This window comes from Colletes gigas, unplaced genomic scaffold, assembly GCF_013123115.1.
Source record: "Colletes gigas isolate AHSC1104 unplaced genomic scaffold, ASM1312311v1 Colletes_gigas_Sc00021, whole genome shotgun sequence".
Classification (NCBI taxonomy): domain Eukaryota; kingdom Metazoa; phylum Arthropoda; class Insecta; order Hymenoptera; family Colletidae; genus Colletes; species Colletes gigas.
This window is the reverse complement of record NW_025106650.1, coordinates 4,042,678-4,062,290: the sequence shown is the minus strand read 5'-3', so window position 1 is coordinate 4,062,290 and position 19,613 is coordinate 4,042,678. Positions and strand designations below refer to the sequence as shown.

The 19,613-nt window shown below is 40.9% G+C and overlaps 2 protein-coding genes across 4 annotated transcripts in view; both read right to left on the bottom strand.

Moving 5' to 3' along the window:
- Positions 1 to 459: 459 nt before the first annotated feature.
- On the bottom strand, positions 460 to 12,157 carry LOC122401103 (probable serine/threonine-protein kinase mps1). 2 transcript variants are annotated; one of them, XM_043403047.1, is made up of 10 exons: positions 11,699 to 12,157; positions 8,842 to 9,044; positions 8,572 to 8,707; positions 7,780 to 7,818; positions 6,585 to 6,702; positions 6,216 to 6,373; positions 5,638 to 5,769; positions 4,805 to 4,987; positions 2,751 to 2,910; positions 460 to 2,641 (listed from the first exon to the last, which is right to left on the bottom strand). In XM_043403047.1, exons 2-10 carry the CDS (start codon positions 9,027 to 9,029, stop codon positions 1,572 to 1,574), a joined length of 2,184 nt encoding a protein of 727 aa, XP_043258982.1. In that variant the 5' UTR covers positions 9,030 to 9,044; positions 11,699 to 12,157; the 3' UTR covers positions 460 to 1,571. The 2 variants fall into 2 exon arrangements, with proteins under 2 accessions (XP_043258982.1, XP_043258981.1); XM_043403046.1 differs by having other exon boundaries at positions 6,585 to 6,696.
- A 2,699-nt stretch (positions 12,158 to 14,856) lies between these two features.
- Positions 14,857 to 19,613, bottom strand: part of LOC122401073 (putative polypeptide N-acetylgalactosaminyltransferase 9) — a 348,351-nt gene continuing 343,594 nt past the window's right edge. For both annotated transcript variants that reach the window (XM_043403011.1, XM_043403010.1), the window contains exon 14: positions 14,857 to 19,254. In XM_043403011.1, the coding sequence (XP_043258946.1) occupies positions 19,114 to 19,254 (141 nt within the window). In that variant the 3' untranslated portion in view covers positions 14,857 to 19,113. The remainder of the gene's footprint in view (positions 19,255 to 19,613) is intronic.

Below are 19,613 nucleotides of genomic sequence, written 5' to 3'. Positions count from 1 at the left end.
ACGCGGGTGGATGCGAGTCGTCACGACAGCAGTCAACCCGCTGGCCTCTCCGACGATAGTGAACTGCTAACCAAACACTTTGTACCTCGATCGAAGCAACGATGGTAATCAGAACGTAGTAAAAAAATCGTACAAAATATCTCAAGCGCCGCGGGCGAATGCGAGAAAACTTACTTTCTAAGCGACGGCAAAGAAAAATTCGAGTCGTCGTTGGCAATGAAAGCGCTTCGGCTTCGAGTCGTCGGAAGCATGAGAAACGGAAATCAGAGAGAAGGTTGTCGTACCTCGAAACTGTCTCGACGCCATCGCATCGTCGTTTATGGTACTCGTAACACCTCGTCCGGAAGCAATACGAGCGTGTAACGTACTCTGTTTCTCTTCTAGTGTAGTATCAAATATAGACATATGTATTGTATATATATTATTTGTATATATATATATTGTATATAGTTAGTCTTTGCAGTTCTAGGACATACATAATTCATAGTAATCGATGGATATGTCGTGTAGTAAAAGTGTTCAACAATAACATCGTCGATATAGTTTTGCATCTGTTTCCCTTTGTCTCTTTGTTGCACCCACCTCTGCACAGAATCGATCTACCGATAATCGTTTACGATGAAATATACGGGGCGATTTTCGTTCTACGCTCAGTGTCGGTTGCAAGTAGTATCGCGATCGAGTCTCTATAGCGATAAGTGTTCGCGGTAGATTCGGTACGAGAAAGTAGAAAAGTGATCGAGCGATCGATGTGGAAGTTTTTGTTCAGCGAGAGATTTTGATTGATGCCGATGAATTGTTTCGTTACCATTAGACGTACATTGTTAACGCGTGGATACAAAAACGAAATTGCTGTCGTTAAACCGTGGAAAATGCCGTGGGACGATAACACGCTGCAAAATTGATCAAGCTTCTGTTCGGTGAATATTGCAAGCTCGACCTTTTCTTTGTTTTTATATTTCCAAAATTTTCCCATTTGTTCTGAATTCACAGTTTCAAATTGCCTACCACTTTGATAGATTTGAAAAGTTGTCCTTAATAATTTTTCATAGCGTAGTGATCACGAAAACGTAAATGTCTTTCAACGAAAAATACTCCTTTACTAGAAAATATATTTTCCAGCAATTCTTACAACATACAGTGTTTACTAATTTATTTCTGTTTTATTCGCTATTAAATACTGCGTCTTATCTTTTCGTCCCAGTGCATAGAAGAACGTTTGCTCAACTCTCAAATACACATTTCCCGAACAATGCAGCGAAGATAATAAAACGTTAATATAATTGCAACCTTCTTTCCCCCGTTCCTACTAAATTTCGTCACTAATGAGCATTGCTTAACAATCTTAAACATCTTCAAACTACGCACAACCGCGGACAATCCTTAGATCAACATGGGAATCGAAGAACCGTCTAGAACCGTTCTCCCAACGAGGATCAATGAACCTTGCGCGAACGCCTCGACGAACAGAGAACAAAATCGTTATACTCTGAAACAATTTTCCGCCATGGAAATAACAAATTCGCAGGCATCGACGGTAGCAAAACCAGAATGACGTCGAAATGAAACGTTTAGAACATGTGCGTTTTCAAGAGCCAAACCAAATTCGCGCGACCCTCCTGCCTCACCACCAATCTAATATAGAAACCGCTGACGCCATCGACGGGAGCGACGACGTTTTGCTCCTCCTGCGGCTGCTCCTGCAGCTCATCCTTCTGCGATTCCTCCTGCGCTCGAACCTTCATCTTCTCCTTCTTCCTCTTCCTCTTCGACACCTTACGATCCTCCCTGTGTCGTTGTTGCTCCTCTGACGATTTCTCGACGTCGGGCCTTCGACCTTCCAGACAGAGCTGCAGCTGCTCCAACCGTCGATTCTCCAGCTGCTCCTCGGTGTGTCTCTCCTGTATCTCCTGCAACACTGCCTCTTCCTGCCTCTGCAACACTTGATCCCGTTGCATCGCCAGATGCACCTTCAGCTCCTCCAAGTGCAAACGCAGTCGCCTCTCCTCGCGACTACGTCGACGTTCCTCCGCGTCCTCTTGCTGAACTTCCGGTTCTCGTGGTTGTTGCGACCCCTCTTCAGGCTGTTTAGGAGCCTCCTGCGACGTGCTTTGTACTTCCTCTTTCTCTGGCTCAGCCTTCGCTGCCTGTTGCTCCAAATCTTCCTGTTGTTGCTCTGCTTTCGAATCTTCTTCAACTTCCTTGGATTTCTCCTGTTGTTCCTCCGGTTGCTCTTTCTTTCCTGCATCCTCTTCCTCCACTTTCGCCGCCTGTTCTCGCGACTCTTCCTGCTTCGACTCCTCCATCGGAAGTTGCTCCTCTGTGGCTTTCTTTTCCACTTGCTCTGCCGATTCCTCTTCAGTTTGCTGTTTCTCGGGCTCCTCATCCCGCGTTTTCTCCGATTCGGCCGTTTTATCCTCCTTGTTCATCTGTTTCTTTGATTCCTCTTCCATCTGCAACCTCTTCCTTTGCTCTTCTTGTTGTCGTTGCGATTCCTGTTCCTGCTGGCTGCGTTGCTGCTGCAGCTGATTCCTCTGGTCAATCTGCCACTGCACGTCCTCCTCTTCCTGCTGTTTCTGCGCACTCGGTTGACGTTGCTGCTGCTCGCCGGTCGTTTCCTGCTCCGCTGTGCCGTTTTTACCTTCAAGCGGGTGCGAGACCGCATCGTTAATAGGAATTTCCTCGCGCCGAGGCTCGTCCGAAACGGCCGCAGTCAGTGCGGCCGTGGCCGGAGGTTAGTTAGGAGCTACCTGAATGTTGTTTCTGATCGGAGCCGGCGTCGGAATATGTCGAGCTCAATGTTGTGTTGCTACCATACGGGTCCAGAGAGGACTGGACCGATATACAGTGACCCTGCCGCCTCACTCTGTGGGGGGAGATCTTTCCCGGGTCGATACTCGTTGGGTCTGCCTGCAACAAACCCTCCGGTCACTTCTTTCATCAACCGAAACGGTGTACCGACGTTCACTTCTACGTGTGACGAGTGTCGATTCGGTATAAGCGGGTGACATCAGGTCAGAGGAGCGTCACCATCCTCACAAACTACCCCTATCTTCTTTTTTTTAACTACACGATAGATTCATAGATAAAAATAACGTGTCAAAGGAACACTGCGTGGCTCTATTTTTTGGGGGTATTTTTAGTCTGTTCGGTCGCTTGATTTGCTCTAATTGCTCCATTTTTTAAATTGGAAACCTCTAGGCACAAAAGGAAATCTCTTTTTACTGTACAGGGTGCCCCGTAGCATGTAGGACCCACTTCTAGATTCCACACATGAAAACAATAAAAAAAGTTTATATAAATATATGTTCTATTCCTTGCATCTGAACCCAGACCTGGAGACGTTTTATCATTGACTGTCTTACCTTTTCCATTTGTCCAAGAATTGTTCGAGTGCTACTTGTAAACAGTGAGATAAGCATAGTTCATGCTACGGGACACCCTGTATAGCTGAGTCTCGTGTAACAGGAAAAATTAATAAATAAATTAGAATGTTGACTCTACATTTTTAGTAAAACTGCCTTTTAATAAAATCATGAATTTTGCAACATCGAATGGAAGTACGCCCCTCCGACTTGAGTCCTTTTCAAGAATAAGGGACGGTAGATTCACACTCAATACGGTTCATAAATGGGAAAGGGCTCTTCGAGTCGATACGGAGCCTCGAGTACAGATGGAAAATTAAGAATTCTGTGTTTTCAAAATTGATTTTGCACGAAACAAGTAACATGTACCCTCGAATATGCGAATCGATCGAAGAATCTCTCCAAGGGAGATCAAAGGGTTAAATATACATTCGCTGGTGGAACGAGTGCCGCGCTTACACTAGCAAATAAATGATTTCGGATGAGTAATTGTCTGGAAAATAATTGCAACACATCGTTCATGGACATTGACACTATCATTGATGCTCGACACCGTCGTTGATACCAATTGGACATTTTACGAGGGAACGAGTGGCAAGTCAGCTGTTTTTGTAACTGCGTAAAGCAGACATCGACATTGTTTCATTGGGGAATAATTGGTGAACTGAATACCTTAACGGATTCGTATTGCACAACGCAATTGGGAGAGGAAAAATACCAAATATTTGTATACTTATTGGGATATCCACCGTCCGCAATCATTTTCGAACGTTTAAAAAAAAATTCATCGATCCGTAGACAATATTCTCGATCTGATAAAAAAAATGTAGAAACTGGAATTTTCGTTGAAAGTTTAAGTAAAATTGCTCGAACAACGTTCGTGAATGTTTAGAATTGGACGGTCGATGGCGACTCAAGACACGTAATTAAGGGGACAATAAGTTAAGGGTTGTTTCATCATGCTTTGCAAGAAGATACGGAGGTAGGGGACGAAATATTTACAGAGAAATGTATTCTTACTTCAATCCTGCACGATCGCAAATCTTTTGGACGAAATTGTATGACAACAGCCAATAGGAGCACGTAGATTGGACAAATTTAATGATCTGTTACTACCTTTTGCGCAGAATGGTACATTTTAGTTCATTTTGCGAGAAATACTAAAGTCCTGGTGCTACGTTAAGATCGCCGCTTGCAACAATGTATACGCAGAAATTAATCTTCGTCGGATTAAGTTCCACGGTTTGTACGCGTACTTTGGAAAGAGATTTCTACGGAGATCAGAAATTCCCCAAAAAGCCAAAGCAGCTAATGGAATGCAACTTTCGATCCGAAATAGAAGTCGAATTATGATTGTTAATAGCGCGATAGCGGAACGAGACGACGGAAATAGAACTGTCAATTGTTCGTTTAACGTTCATCTTGGAAATACCACGCACCTGATAGGCCAACGCGTTCATAATGATTTCGGAAGGTACCAGGTCTAAGGGATGAACCTCCTTCATTAGCATGTTCGTTGGGATTCTGTGAAATTGTATGTATTCCAGGAAGTTGCCGATTACGTCCTTCAGAGATGTGTCCTGATTGCTGTCGCAATACTTTTTGCTCCACATCAAGGCCGCCTGATAACATAATAATTAATAACTAGAGACTCTCGAAGTGACGAAGGATGAAGTGTAAGGTTCTTCGATGTATCGGAATTCCAGGAAAGAATAAATTATTTTGAGAGGACAAATAAATTTTGTTGACGTCATTCTTGCATGAGAGTCAAAAATCAAAAACAAATGAAACATTTAAGGTACTCAAATTAAATGGGAAGTTCTGTATATTATATTGATAGGGGTAATTTCGACCAGTATGTATTTCCGCTAAAATATTATCCTAATGGTACGAGGTATTTATTCAAAATGAAATTCAAAAATTGAACAAGATACATTTTCACATCTCACACGAGACTAATAATATTCTATGAGTTGTCAGAATAATATGACAAATATATTTGTATTTTATACAAATATTATACAATATTATACTTTGATGGAAATATTATACGTTCGAAATTACTCAACTTACCCCTAAGTGCGTTGTTTAAATTTATGTACACTGAATGGTACGTTTAACCTGTTAACTAAAGAAGACACGTTAACTAAAATTTTTAACTAAAATTTGTCTCATTACTTTCGCTTCTTTAATTCAACTAAGAATGTCTACGTTACAAATTGAATTTGGATTATATTATATTGTTTCGCGAATAGTAATTGATCGAACTTACTTGAAACTTGGTAAACTCATCGGCGCGTAGTTCGTCCCTTACCAGGATTAATCGAACCACGTGTTGAGGGAGCAGGGTGAAAGATCCTAAGTTTAATACCTCGTTCCCGTGGTCATCGACAAATTCCAACACCTTCCAAAATGGATACAAAAAGATTAGTTCCAGAGAATTTCAATTACATTTCCATGCAAGAGTTTAATAAGCTTTATTTCAACTTCGAAAATGCAAGTAATCAAGATCAACGTTCAAGATCGATATTCTCTGCGGGGGCAAAAAAAGAAAGGTTAACGATAAATGCTTTATTAGCGTGATTTTATTAAAATGTGTTGCGTCGATGAAAATCAGATCAAACGTCAGGTTCGCGTGCACTTTGTTATCAGAGAAAACACGACTAATTATTTTCGTAATAATTGTATTAATCAATCATATGAAAATGTTGCAAAATATATTTATAAAATAAAACGAATTTATATAACAAGCAAGATAAAATGAATGGTTTGATACGATGTTGTTTGCAAGTATAAATTAAATTTTAAATCAACGGGAGCAGATGTTTAAAATACAAGTTGACGGTTTACCCTTTGGACTAAGGACTTTGTGCATTTGTATTGAATATATCGTTCAGCTGACGCCAGTAAAGCACACACAGTATCCACCGTAATGCAGCACTGCACGAATCCAGAGCAAGCTTTCCTAAGCTCGTCTAATCCGTAGTAATCAGCGGCATTCATTACTCCTTCAAACAACAATGACGATATTAAGCACCTCTGAAGAGATAATCTCAAGCGACTATTTACTATACGTGAAGTAAAATTAAACCAAACGAATATGTGACAGTTTTAAATTATAATAATATTAATTGACATTACTTTTAAAAATAACTCAAATCAAATATTTCTTTAGTTTAAAAAAAATGCGTGTAGCGTGGAGTATAGTTATGTTCTCACCTAATAGCGTTCGAGGCTGTAACGTCACGCATCCCGTGTGAATGTATTCGATCAACTGTCGAAAAACGTCCGGTTCGAACTCCTCGACGATTAAAATGGGATGTTGATTCGGCTGTGGCTTAGCAGAAGACGCAAGTATTCATACGAACGAAATGATTGCTCGATAGTTCAGGCTTAAGCTTGAACTAGAAACTCCATGCTAAGCGACTCGCACGATGCATTCAGTGATGGATGGAATTTAGGATATATCCGAGCTACAATTTCTCTTGCTAAGAATTTCTAATAGATATTAATTTAACTGTATTATTTAATTTACTCGATACTCGATGAGTCAACGAATTTTGTTCGACGGTCCATCACCAATCGCTTAAACATTGGCAAAAATTGATCGATCGCGACACAGTTTACATAGGTGCAGATTCCCATAGGCAAACTACTGTGCGTCTAACACTATCATAAACTCCTACGTTTCGTACTGTTAGGTGCAGAAAATTGCAGAATCAAATTTGTGCCTTTCTCGCCGTGGCTCGTGCGATTCTACAGCTACTGCATATATTTGCCAATATAACAGCGGCACGGCCATCTATGTGTGCGATCTTTCAGACTGCAATTTCGTTCAATAATTTGCATGCCTGCCGAAAGACACAGATCCTGGAACGTCGAGCAACATGAATGAGTATACAAAACTTTTCCCAAAATACTATGCAACCCCAGATAATCCAAATCTAACTGTTTCGAAGTTACGCGAAGTTCTCGAGTTTATGTCTTTCAGCGAAGAAACGAACCACTACACACGCTGAAGTCGTGAAATTGCTTTAGGAGCGTCTTTAAGCGATTGAAAGGTAAGCTCTGGGAAAGCATTTGCAACGATTTCACGACGTCAGCTCGTATCTTTTTTCATGCAATCGTACGGAATAGTTGTATCGTCGCCGTGGGCGACTGGATGTCGCGTGTATGTCGCGCGACACGCGAATCAAACACCGAAAGAGCGAGAGAGAAACAGGCCGATCGTAATTCTCGCGAGGCAGTTTCTTTTAATGAATGTCGAGGACACCAATAATCGAAACGGCTTCCGATCGCGGGTTTACCGACGAGCTACGCGAACAGAGTGAAAGAGGGACAGAGAAAGAACTGGCGAGTAAAAGAAGAATTGTCAGATGCAAAATCGTATCCAGAAGTGACGTTTTCATAGTACCTCTTGTATGGGAGCCAACTGCTGCGTGAACCCTGACCGCTACACGGCACATAACAAATCCACACTTACTATTTCTATCATTTTAACGCACATTCTTTGGAATGTGCTCGTACGCGTTAGAGTCGACTCTTTTTCAACTACCCTTTACATTCCGTTTCGTTTACACAGAACTACCCAAAATTATAGACAGCGTCGGAGATAAATGATTCGAAATAAAATTGAAATTCTCGATTTTTATTTTATTTCTACAGAATCTCCCCCCTGTTCGTATCCCTAATTTAGAATCGTCCTGTGTATTAAAATAAACATATTTATGGGGGGTTCGTAATCATGCTCAATCCTCGTTAGGTTCAAAGTACCGTTAATACTTCGTCAAGCACGAGTACGTGTACGCTATAAACTGCCGAGTATTTATCTACAGAGTTTCTGTTTCTCTTGTCGTTCTCGATCTATCGGTGATTTCTTTCGTTCAAGGTCATCTCAAGGTCAACACATCATGCACGAAGAGGACCGTGTCTTGTTGGGTGCAACGATGCGTTAGAACACATTACGATGGACGGGGAGAAACGTGGGTGACCTTGAAAATATTAACTTCCGGAAGAAACAATGCATATGGATTAAAATTCTGTACATTTTCATATTTTTCGGTGGCCTCGATTGCTTGGTAGCGTACACCTTCTCATTTACAGTCTGTACTTCGTGGTTCACGCGAATTCTTATATCGTTTACGCTTGTTTTTAGTTTTCGAATATCGAAGTGTATCGCTATCTGTTCTACAATGGTTGCAATTACCTGTTGCGCCGTGTTCTGTAGATTCAACAGCGGTTCCGAGCTTCTTTTCAGGAACAAACGTATTTTGTTTTCGCGCGGCGGCGGTTCTTTCTTTCGCTGCGGGCTCGGCGCCTGGTAAAGCATTCTGTGGAATACTCTGTGGGGGAAAAAGAAAACGTGGTTCGTCGCAAACTGAGCAAAATTTTGAACAATTTTTTAAGCCATTCGATTGTTTGGGGGTTGATAAGATTTTATAAATTACGTAAAAAAATTAGTATTCGAGATACGAACCTACTTCTTGCTGCTAATACAGCCTTCACAGCGCACACTGGCTCTCTGGTGTCACCGACGAGAAAGGTCACATCGCAGAGTTCTGGCATTCTAGCCAGAAACTTCATGTCGTCGGCCAAGCCGGTCTTATTCTCGAAAGTCGAGTAATCCGCCTCGTCGGCCAACCCCGACCCCGAAGCCTCCGGCATCGAGCCCGTATTTTCCTAAAACGGTTTAGTTAAGCATAGACTTCCGTCCAGAGTCGCTTCGAGCATGAATACTTAACGCTTGCTCCCTAAATATAGGTCCTTTTCAACTCTGTCCCTGTCAAACTTGTCAGAAGATACCTTACAAAATTGAAGTTTAAAAAATACTTTATCTCGAGTACGATTTCATTCACGTGTCTGTCTATTACTGAATATTTCTACTTACATTTGTGATACCGTTAATGATATAGAATTATCTGCTATTCGTCGTCGATCTTACAATTAGTATCTTCTAACTAGTTTTAATTTTTCGAAACATTGTCTAGCCTTGTATTTTTCAAAGTAGGAACACACGATTTTCTTTTCTGACATGGTTGAAAATGCAGGAATATTGTATCTATCAGAACCACTTAATAGTGTTTCAATTGAAAACGGAACATGCTTACTTTATGTAGACTAAATATACGTTCCTCGTGAATTTAAAATTAAATATAGTTTAATAGAAATTCACGTGGGAGTAACTATTTTATAATAACTCGAACGTCGATAACATATCTACGCGTTTTGAATTTCTAGGTCGCGTTCCAGATTATCCAGTTATTTACCACTACGGTGCCTAATCAAAGTGCTACAAGAATGTTTTATTATTAAAATAGTATTAAGCAACTGCTGTAATAGCAACGCGTCTATTACTAGTAGAGTGTCGTATAAATAAAATTAATTTTATTTATAGCAATTCCACGTATCGTCGAGGAACGAAAATATTATTATCTTTCGTGTAAACAATAGACAGATTTTTATTAAAAACTTTGACGCGTTGCCTGTACTTGAACAATTATTCACAGTAGCAAAGTATAATAAATCTACCGAACAATTTAACGGGGACACTTTCTGCGAGTACAATAAGTGATAAATAATGCATTATAAAGTCGATATTGTTTAAATTAAATAGCGTGACATTTCTCAGGGTATAAACGATTTCTGTCAATGTGAAATAAAATATATTTCCTCGACGTTATTGAATATTTTGCGAAACGATTTCTTGATAAATAGTACGCGTAGGGAAGTATAAAAAAAAGTTATTAGCGAAAAAGCGTCGGCGCATGAGCGCCTTTAATGCATCCGTCGAGCCGAGCGCGTTAAGAGTTTCTGAAGAAAAAGCGAGGCGAGAGCACGCTTTAATGAACGAAATGCACTTTCCTTTATCGGATAGGGAAATCTGCAAGTCCATCGATAAATCGCCTCCCCCTCCACCCGACGAAAGACTTAACTACCCCTCCGTGTAACAAGGTCTGTTATCTACGATGTAGTTAACCTACTTGCAGCCGGAGACCCCTTTAATCCGCTTCCCAGCTTGACGATAAACTTTCGTTTACGTTCGACCTTTAAATAAGACGAATAATTTTCGCAACGTCTCGCGACTGTCTCCGCAAATTCGATTCCCATTGACTTCGAGACGGCGATAAAAATCGAAAAATCGAGCAGATGCATTCAATATATTCGCTTCGAAACGAAAAAGACGTTACAATGTGGGCATAGAAATTAATTTCAATTCAGTTTCATGTTCAATGTTTTTAAAACTGTGGTGCGTTTTGCTTTGAATAATAATATAGGCGATTGGACGACATTGGAAATTAAATTGGCATTAGGGTAGTTAATTGGAGTCAACGTGCACGTCTTTAGTTAATAACAGAAAGGAGGATTACTTTAACCCTTACGTGGACTCTCAATCTCAACTGAATTATTTTACTTAATCTTGATTTTTACCAAATTGGTAAATGGAAATCAACATTCTTTTAAAGTATTTAAAAGATAATGAATTAATGGAGGATTTTAAAAATTTTGAAATAATTACATTGACATATATTAAAAAATTATTAGTTTAAACTTGCAGAGGGCCAATAACCCACTTAAGGGTTAATGCCAATTTAATTATGTCGTCTAAAGAGTTTCATATACTTAGCAAACAAAATAATTACAGTTTCCTATTGGTATAACTTCTTCTCTAAGTATTTAATCATTCCTTGGACCAGCATTACTCGAGTTTTACTAAGACGAGGATTCTATATAGATGCTCATATATCAATTTTCTATTTCAATCCACGTCGTTTCACCCTGAATCGATACGCGTGTTATCAGAATTTCTTGAATCCTAATAATACGGTTACCGTGGACCAATTTTCAACGTCAAAAATTAAAATAAATTGCCACTATGATCCTGAAGAATTTTTCCACCCCTAACGACCGAATAAAACAGATACAATTACCACGGTAGACTGCCACGTTTATTCGATAATCTAATGGTGTCCCTATTACTTGAAAGCACCCCAAATGCAAATAAAATTATTTAAAACAGTACAGTTATTAGCTTTCTCGCTGTAAACAATTTTTAAACACGATTCTAAGTCCAAAGCTCCGGTGACCGGTGGCAGTCAACGTGCTATCCAAGGCAATCCGTATATTTCGGGGGTGTCGAGGCAATCCACGTTGGTGTTTCCATCCCGGGGAATACGCGACACCGGTCGAGGGGTTGAAAAGGTCACGTTCTCTGGAAACGAAGTCCTTCGCGGACGGAAAGGAGCGACGGTGGGGCGCGTGAATTGCGTCATCTTAACTAGGCCTCCCTTAAACGCTCCTACGAAAGCCGTGCCCCCGCAGAAGGGGTAAATTACCTGTTGCTCGAGTCCCGGAGCCCCCTCGCTCGCCGGGTCGCTTTTGCCCCGAAAAAACACTTTTATCTCCCTTCCTCGTGTCTACGATCAGGCATAATCCACCGCGGTCATCCCGTACGACGTCTGGCGACCGTCAAACCTACTAGAACATCTCGACGCTTCGAGAGAATTGCAGGAATGAACTCTTCCGAACGTTGGCCACCCCTTTCTCGTCGTGCTTTCCCTTGTTGCTTTCAGGGCCACCCCAAAACGAGCAACGATTCTCGCGTAGGGGACACGCCTCGCGGTCGAGTTCCTCCGGCGACGACGCTCCTCCACGACCTCGTTTCCGCGACGAACGTAACCGCTCTCGAGCACGCTTCCGCCCTTGTCAGCGGCCGCGCGGGGGTGGCGTTCTCGCGGCTCGGTTTCGTGAATGAACACCCGCGCACGGAATAGGAAAAACGGTCCTCGCTTTCGGGCGAAGCGACTCGACTGCGCCGAGCATCCACTCACCGAGACCAGAATCACCCACCCTCACTGCGCACACGCGCTACGACCATCGAAGGGGGTGAAAACTGGCCGGTAGCTGCGCCTGTGCGACCTGCAGGTCCTCTCGAAGGACCTCTCCCTTTCCTTTCGACGGATTTTTAAATGTCAGCTGGGCTACCCCTGTGATCGTCGATTATATGGCCAGCAGGGGCGAGAAAAGAGGGAGAGTTTTGTGGCTCCTCTGGCTCTTGTTTCGTCCATTAGCCACCCCCAGTGTCACTCTTTCGTTAACTCGTTGCCTTCCTAGGGATTCATACAGGGTTTACAAATCAAAACCCTTTTGATTTGGACTAGACTATTAAAATGAATACATATTTGTTGACAGATATGTATACTGTGAGATTCGATAAAATTTAAACTGTTATATAAAATTAGAAATTATTAAACGTTGATATTAATAAAAACCACCGACCACAAACAAGGTTAAACTTTGCGTACGGGGCTATTTTTACGCGGAGACACTAACTCCAGTAATATTGTTCCCTACTTCTGCGTGCAAGGTTCAAAATAAGGGGTCGCTGGTTCGAGTCACGGTTTTATTATTCACAATATCTCTCCGCGCAAAGTATTTCTGAAGCTATATTTAAACAATTTTCAAAGTCCTGTCACCGTAATTTCGGTATAATATAATGCACTAACGGGCGATTCGAAGGAAACTTATAACAACGTGACCGTATTGAGTAGGGTAAATTAATTTTGTAGAATACGTTTTGGGTGTTCTCTACAATATTCTACTACAAAAATATGTTATAATAGGCATATTAAATTAATTTTGTGGAAAATATTTTGGGTGTTCTGTATAATATCCGACTACAAAAGCTCTATATTATATTTTTCAAAATTTCTAGAGACTCCAAACATAACACGAACCTCGGGAGTTGTATGTTGAAAAGTTTTAATAAAATCGATGGAGAGGGAAAATTTATAACAGCACTTAGTTTTGTAATAGTAATTTTGTGCATTTGTGAATATTCTCGCTGAGGATTGTTCACATTTGGTTAGAACGTGGGCAACGAAAGTGAAGGTAACGTGAACTCCACCGTGACGAATCCGGGTCAAGCTCAAAATCTGGCTCTGTGGACCACAACCATTCATGTCTGTGGAGGAACTACTGTCGCGCTTTATCCAGGAACGTCTCTTTCTACGAATCAATAACTCCCGGCACCGCAACAAGTAGGTATCCTGGTTAAAACACGGGAGAAGGAACGCAAGCGCTTCGATCGTTCGAAAATTCTCGGTTTCGAGGGACTCACGTGCCACGTATTAACGTCCATTTTAATTACTACAGTGCTTACGAAGACCTTTATCAAAATTATACAAAAATAACTAGCCTCTGAATAGTCTTTATTTTACCCAAATAAATATTCCACAGTCGATGGATTTATGTCGAAGGTTGATATTGGGTTCAATTTATTTTGTAGAGATTGTATTAATTAAAAATTGGTGTAATTGTTAATCGTAGAAAATTTGTACGTCGCTAATAGGAATAGGTTGTTAAAAAATGGGTTTGATACGTTGAAATTTCAGAATAGAACGCCTTTGTTAGTCGTATTCCTTTGTCGACGGACGTCCCGGCGCCGACGACGCCTGCGCGAGAATAACGAACGATTTCGTTTTGGTTTCCGTGGCAGCCCCTTGATAATTGGTAAACGGTTCGATAAACACACGCAGCGTTTCGCGATCGTGGAACTATTTGAAAAAATAAATTTCGAGCTCCTTCTATTCTCTGCTGTCTATTAAAAAACGATCGAAAATTTTTATTGTTTACCGTTGTAGGAAGTTGGACAAACTTTTTCTCAAACTAACGCAATTATTGACGAGTCGACGAGACGAATTAAATATTATTTTAACGCGTTTAACGATTTATTAATAATCGGCCGGAGTGAAGTGTCGCTGAAGTGGAAATGTAAATTTATGATCAGACCGAAATAGTTCAAGGTTGATCGAAACTGTGTCGTGACCGACTTTCATGCTGAACTCTCAATTCGATATCATGTGCAATTATGTAGATCGAGCGCATCAAAGGGGCCGGTGACGTTTTAACAATAAACAGTAACAAAGCACAAAGGAAAACGAACAAAAGGAATCATCGAGTGACGCATGCATACTGTACACTATTCATAATGTTATGATGCAACGTTTTGAAACGTGATTTCGCGTATGACAAATGACAGACATTTTTAAAACTTCGTCTGAACAAATAAACTTCGATGATAGAAATATGTAAACCTTTGTTTTATTTGAACGAGCATATTCTTTTATTTAAGCCCTGTTTCGTATGGTATTTTGCTAGTACCTTGCATTTATTTAATACTTGCTGGTTTAGGCAATCCTCTCTTCCGAATCCACTGAAATTAAATTGTTTAGGGAATATTCATTGCACCTGGGTGACCTAAATCTTGGTAAACCCTAAAATCTATGGAGAAAGTGAATGAACGATTGAACAGTGATAATAACAGGTCGATCTCCATCAATAACATAAAACAACATCGATTTATTCAACACAAATACTTGCACGTTACGATAGAGGTTCGTAGTAATGATAATAGTGATAATAATATTCATATATACAGGAAATAAGGCACGTTCGATATTACATTAATTAACGTGCGACCAGCGTCGCTCGGCTGTCCGTTACATCTCTTATCATCATTGTATCTCCCCCATCTTACGATATGCAACATCCTTACCAAATGTAGAAAATGTCGTATATATAATATATATATATATTTATAATATATGTATATATCTATCTGTATAAACGTTCTCGTTGAATTCCATTCGTCCGTTCATCGGTAATTCGAAGAAAAGAATCTTACGCCATCTTAAAATCTATATGCATGTTCTCCGTTTCCGTTCAATTATTCGTTAATGAAGTCTTCGATCGCGCGTGTCCTTCTTCCGCTTTTATTTCTATCCGGAAGTGTCTAAGGAAACGCGCAAAACTGCGATTCAAAGTTTCGAATGAATGTCGCTGAAATCAGAATGAAACTAAGGGTGTAGTTTGGTCTAGAATCGTTCGTAAATTAATATTTCTTTGCAATAATCTCGAAATGTCGGGTATATGTAATGACAAATCATTAATATTCGAAAAGTTTGCAAAATTATGGGACTTCAACTTCAGTTTGAAACTTTTATAAGTATTCCACTACTTTAGTAACTCGAGAATGAACATTGCTTGAGAAAATTTCAAAAAATACTTAAACTATACACAGACATTCGTACAAAATTTGAACACTTAACACTTTGATGGTCGCACGTTTCACAGAAAGACTATTATTGTCTGCCATCGAGAGAATCTTTGGAAATTTTAAATCGAACAGCTTATAAACATTCGCATTGTAGCTCTACATAATTTTACCACCCGTTAAACGTGTAAATATTAATTTTATTAATTCGTATAGTTCGTTGTAAATATCGGCGAGGATATCAGTATCTGTTCTTTCTTCAGGATTTTTATTAAAAATTATTTCTGAATTACGAATCTACGTGAACCAAGAATTCCTGAACTGACTGTTCGTGGACCAAAGTTAGGAACTAGGAATATTACTAGAAGGAACTATAAACACGGAGATACCATAATGAACACACGACGTAAGATTCGAATCTGAATAAACTCAATAAATAAAATCACGTACACGTGACAGCGGCTATCAAAGTGTTAGTATGTAAACAAAGTCTAAATTTCTATTTTCTGGGCCAAACTACCCTTTTAATTGATCGCTCAAGGCCACAGTTCCCACCGTGCCACTCATCCACCCCTACTCTACCTACCATATTCTCTTATACGCCGTGTAAAACCCGATTCATAGTCGACAAAGTGGCCTCGAGCATTCAATTGAATTTGATCGAACTGTAATTAAATGTTCATCGTGAAGTTTCGAAGAATGCTTGTTCCTTTCGCATTGGCAGCTGAGAAAAATTCAACATTCTCACCTAGATCACAATTTCAAACGACGAATAAAAGGTAAACAACTTTTGATATGTTATTTGCTCGATGAGAACATAATCTAAATTACGAATATAAAATTTCAAGTTGAACGAATACAAGCTTACGCGAATACCTGTTTGATATGATGTTTATATTCATTTATTAATTAAATAAAATGTCTCTTCTGAGGGGTGTACTCAATCAACCCTGGTAATACGAGTATTCCTTTGGAAGGATTTCTTTCAGCTGCCAACGAAGCTCAGGAAATCGTATATTGAATCGATTTCAGGTTCTGGCGTTGATTAACAATCCTCAGACTTCAAGCTTACGATATTGTCTCGATTTTTTGGAAAAGATGGCACGAGACATTGAATCTTCTCGTTCCTCGATTACACGAATCTTCGATGATATTTTATTACAGATATGTGAAGTGTTGCGATAAAGTCGGCGTGCGCGACGCGGGACAAATGATTCGCGATGGTGATCGGTGACGGTCGAGAAGAGTTTGAATATCATACAATCGTCCACGCACTAGCAGCCGCATTCACGGTTTCGTTGGCACGCACAGACATCTGCAGATTAGGGTTGCTCCATGAAATCACGGTTCTCGAGCCTTTGGTGTCCGCTGGCAGGGCAAAGGTTAGAAGCATTGTGTGCTTTCGCGTCGAATGGAACTCGGAAGTCGTCTCGTTTTTGGGAAACTACTATTGGCTTTGCATCAAAATGCAACGATTGATTTTTCTAGACTTTTTGGCGGCCATATTGAAAACATGAAATCACACACAGAACTATAAACGATTGAAGTTAAATCAAGTTGATAACATTCTTCCATTTGTTCAAATTCATTCCCATAAGTAGTTTACTTCTGAAACCCAAAAAGATGTCAAATTTGAGGACACTCGGTGTTTACAACAATTAATTAACGATATTGTCTGAGGAATTTTCGATTTCCCGTCCTGGTAACGCAGCTGTGCGATTATAAAACAATTGCAGGGAGAAACGTACAAAAGATCTTGGCAGAAGTTGGGATTGCAAGTGGATCGGACTCGATTGATCGCTCAAGGTCGCCCGTCCCCACCCTTGCGTCGTCCAAACTTGCCTATTGATTCGATAGACAGGGTGGTGAGGGTATTGAACGGCGACAGTGGCCTTGAACGACCAGTTGATTTCGTTCCGACCGTAGATAACCGTACCTCCAACATTTAACGAATAAAAACTAGATGTCACTTCCATCGCCAGGGCGGGAAATCGATTCTGCTCCGGACCATGGTTGAGTACGTCTATGGTAACGTAACTCGACTAATTTTATTCACCGTTTCCTCGACAACTTCGCGAATCGATCGGAAGAATATTAGACACCAAAGGGTCGCGTTTAACACTCCTCGAGAACTCGCGACTCAACGCCACCGCATTCTGCAAATTATTTACTCTCTCACATACATTCGGAATCTTACTTTAGGCGGTATCTAAACTGGCATCGAGATACTTTACACGAATGTACAAAAGTCTTCCTACACCGTATCCGGAATGTGTACCTTCACTCGTCCGTTCTCCGTCTCTACGCACTACGTACGAGCTAAATTAGAAAAAAAAAAGAAAGATTCGTTCGTCGAGCGCGAACTTGGAATCGTCGACGACGTTGCTCGCGTCCGAATTGGAATGTAAGATACTACCGTAAGCGCGGAGAATACGACTGAGAGACAACGGGACGATCATCGAGTCGTCGATCGATTCTACTCTACGGTCTCCTTCCTTTCTTGGTCGAGTTTGTAATGTACAATTTTGAAAATTACCTGTAACTTGATCCTACGATGTGCGGGGATAATAGGATCTATCTAGGACTCCGTCGATCTTGTAGCATATGTCTTATTTTCGATTTAAGCAGAAGGTAAAAATTTTTTCAATCATACGATTGAGCATTAATTATAGAATGAAATTGTTTTAAGTTATCGATCAACGATTCTTTGATTTTCCAGGCAGCCCCAAACGCCTCGTTGTCTCCGAGATGGCACTCGCCATAAGCAACTCGCACACGGATCGCTCGATTCTCCATAAAACGTTCGCCAACGGACGAACGCGACGATCGAGGATTTCGCGGAGGTCGATACCGATCGCATTCGCCCGTCTGTCCCGAATAAAATCTAAATAATACATCCTGCTGACACGCGTTTCGCTGTCATTGACGCATCGGCGCATTCTCTCGCGTCCTAATTATTGCCTTAAACTACGCAATTAGTCGTTAAAACCTCGTTTCGATTAGTAAGTACTTCGCAAAGATGCGCGACGCTCTCTCATACCCATTGCACGTAATTAATGTTTTAAAACGTAACGGATTCAACTCATAAGCACCTAACTATCCAACAAACGAACTTGGATTCTGTTAACGAATAACAAAGTTAAAAAAACTGTTTCGTGGCCTCGTAAAATATTCAAGGAAACTATTAAAATTCCAGTGTCGCGTGTCTTTCTCGCGGAAACCTTTCAAAATTCCTTCAATGCCAGCGAAAGCGTTTCCTAAACTGAAAACGGGCCCCCGACGCGCTCACGGACCGTCCCCGTCTCTCATTGTACATCAGTTACAGCGTTTCGTCGAAGGGAATGTCCCTCTTCGTTCACCCTTAAGTCGATAATATCTATTGCACTTCGTCTGTTCTCTAATTAGAAATTATAGCTGACGATCTCGGCGAGTGGATCGTTGCCTCCTACGCACCGAAGCCTCGTTTCCAAAGGGCTCGTCTCGATTTCACGGGGGAAATCTCGCGTCCCTTCTGCCACGCAGTCGATCTTGAGCGTCTGGTCGACGGAGTTTCGAGGCGCCCAGGCCCCGAAACCACAGAATCTATCTGCCGAAACGGGTCTTGGCGACGGAATACCGTGGCCCAGACATCCAAGTACCGGCATGGTCGAACCTTCGACCGGTATTTCTCGACTGTCGACGTGAAAAGGCGCGATATCACAGCTTCGAGGGGTCGTAGTTCTCGAAGGACCACCTCTGTCTCGCGGCGTTCGGTGAACACTCCTCCATTATCAGACGCTGTTTGCTCTCGGTGATCGCTAGACACTTGTCACTGCTACCGTGTCTGATCTGCTTCGTCTGGAAACCGAAACACCCAATCAATTCGCTTACTTTTATTTTAAAACCATGAGAAAGAGAAACAAAGCATCATTCGGAGGCAAAAATGTATAAAATAACGTTATTATTGCTTTGTCGTAACCAATATGATGTCAGCGTTCTAGGCGAGTGTATTTAAAAAATATTCCATCAGAACAATGTTATCACTTTTTAAAAAATTGTGTTGAAATCACAGAGCCCTGTGAAAATGACGTATTCACCAAATCGCGAAACACGAGAATTCGAGCACAAAGGAACTGCTAGCCAGCATTCGGTCAAAATGTAATTCGATTACGTTCGCCACTACTAGCACAATGTGATTGTACGGGTAATTACATAGT

Excerpts from the sequence above, each read along its gene's own strand:
- LOC122401103 (XM_043403047.1), bottom strand. The coding sequence starts at position 9,029 with ATGCCGGAGGCTTCGGGGTCGGGGTTGGCCGACGAGGCGGATTACTCG. Across the intron at positions 6,374-6,584 it reads ACAGCCTCGAACGCTATTAG|GAGTAATGAATGCCGCTGAT; the intron begins GTGAGAACATAA and ends TGTTGTTTGAAG. Across the intron at positions 5,770-6,215 it reads CAAAGTCCTTAGTCCAAAGG|GTGTTGGAATTTGTCGATGA; the intron begins GTAAACCGTCAA and ends CCATTTTGGAAG.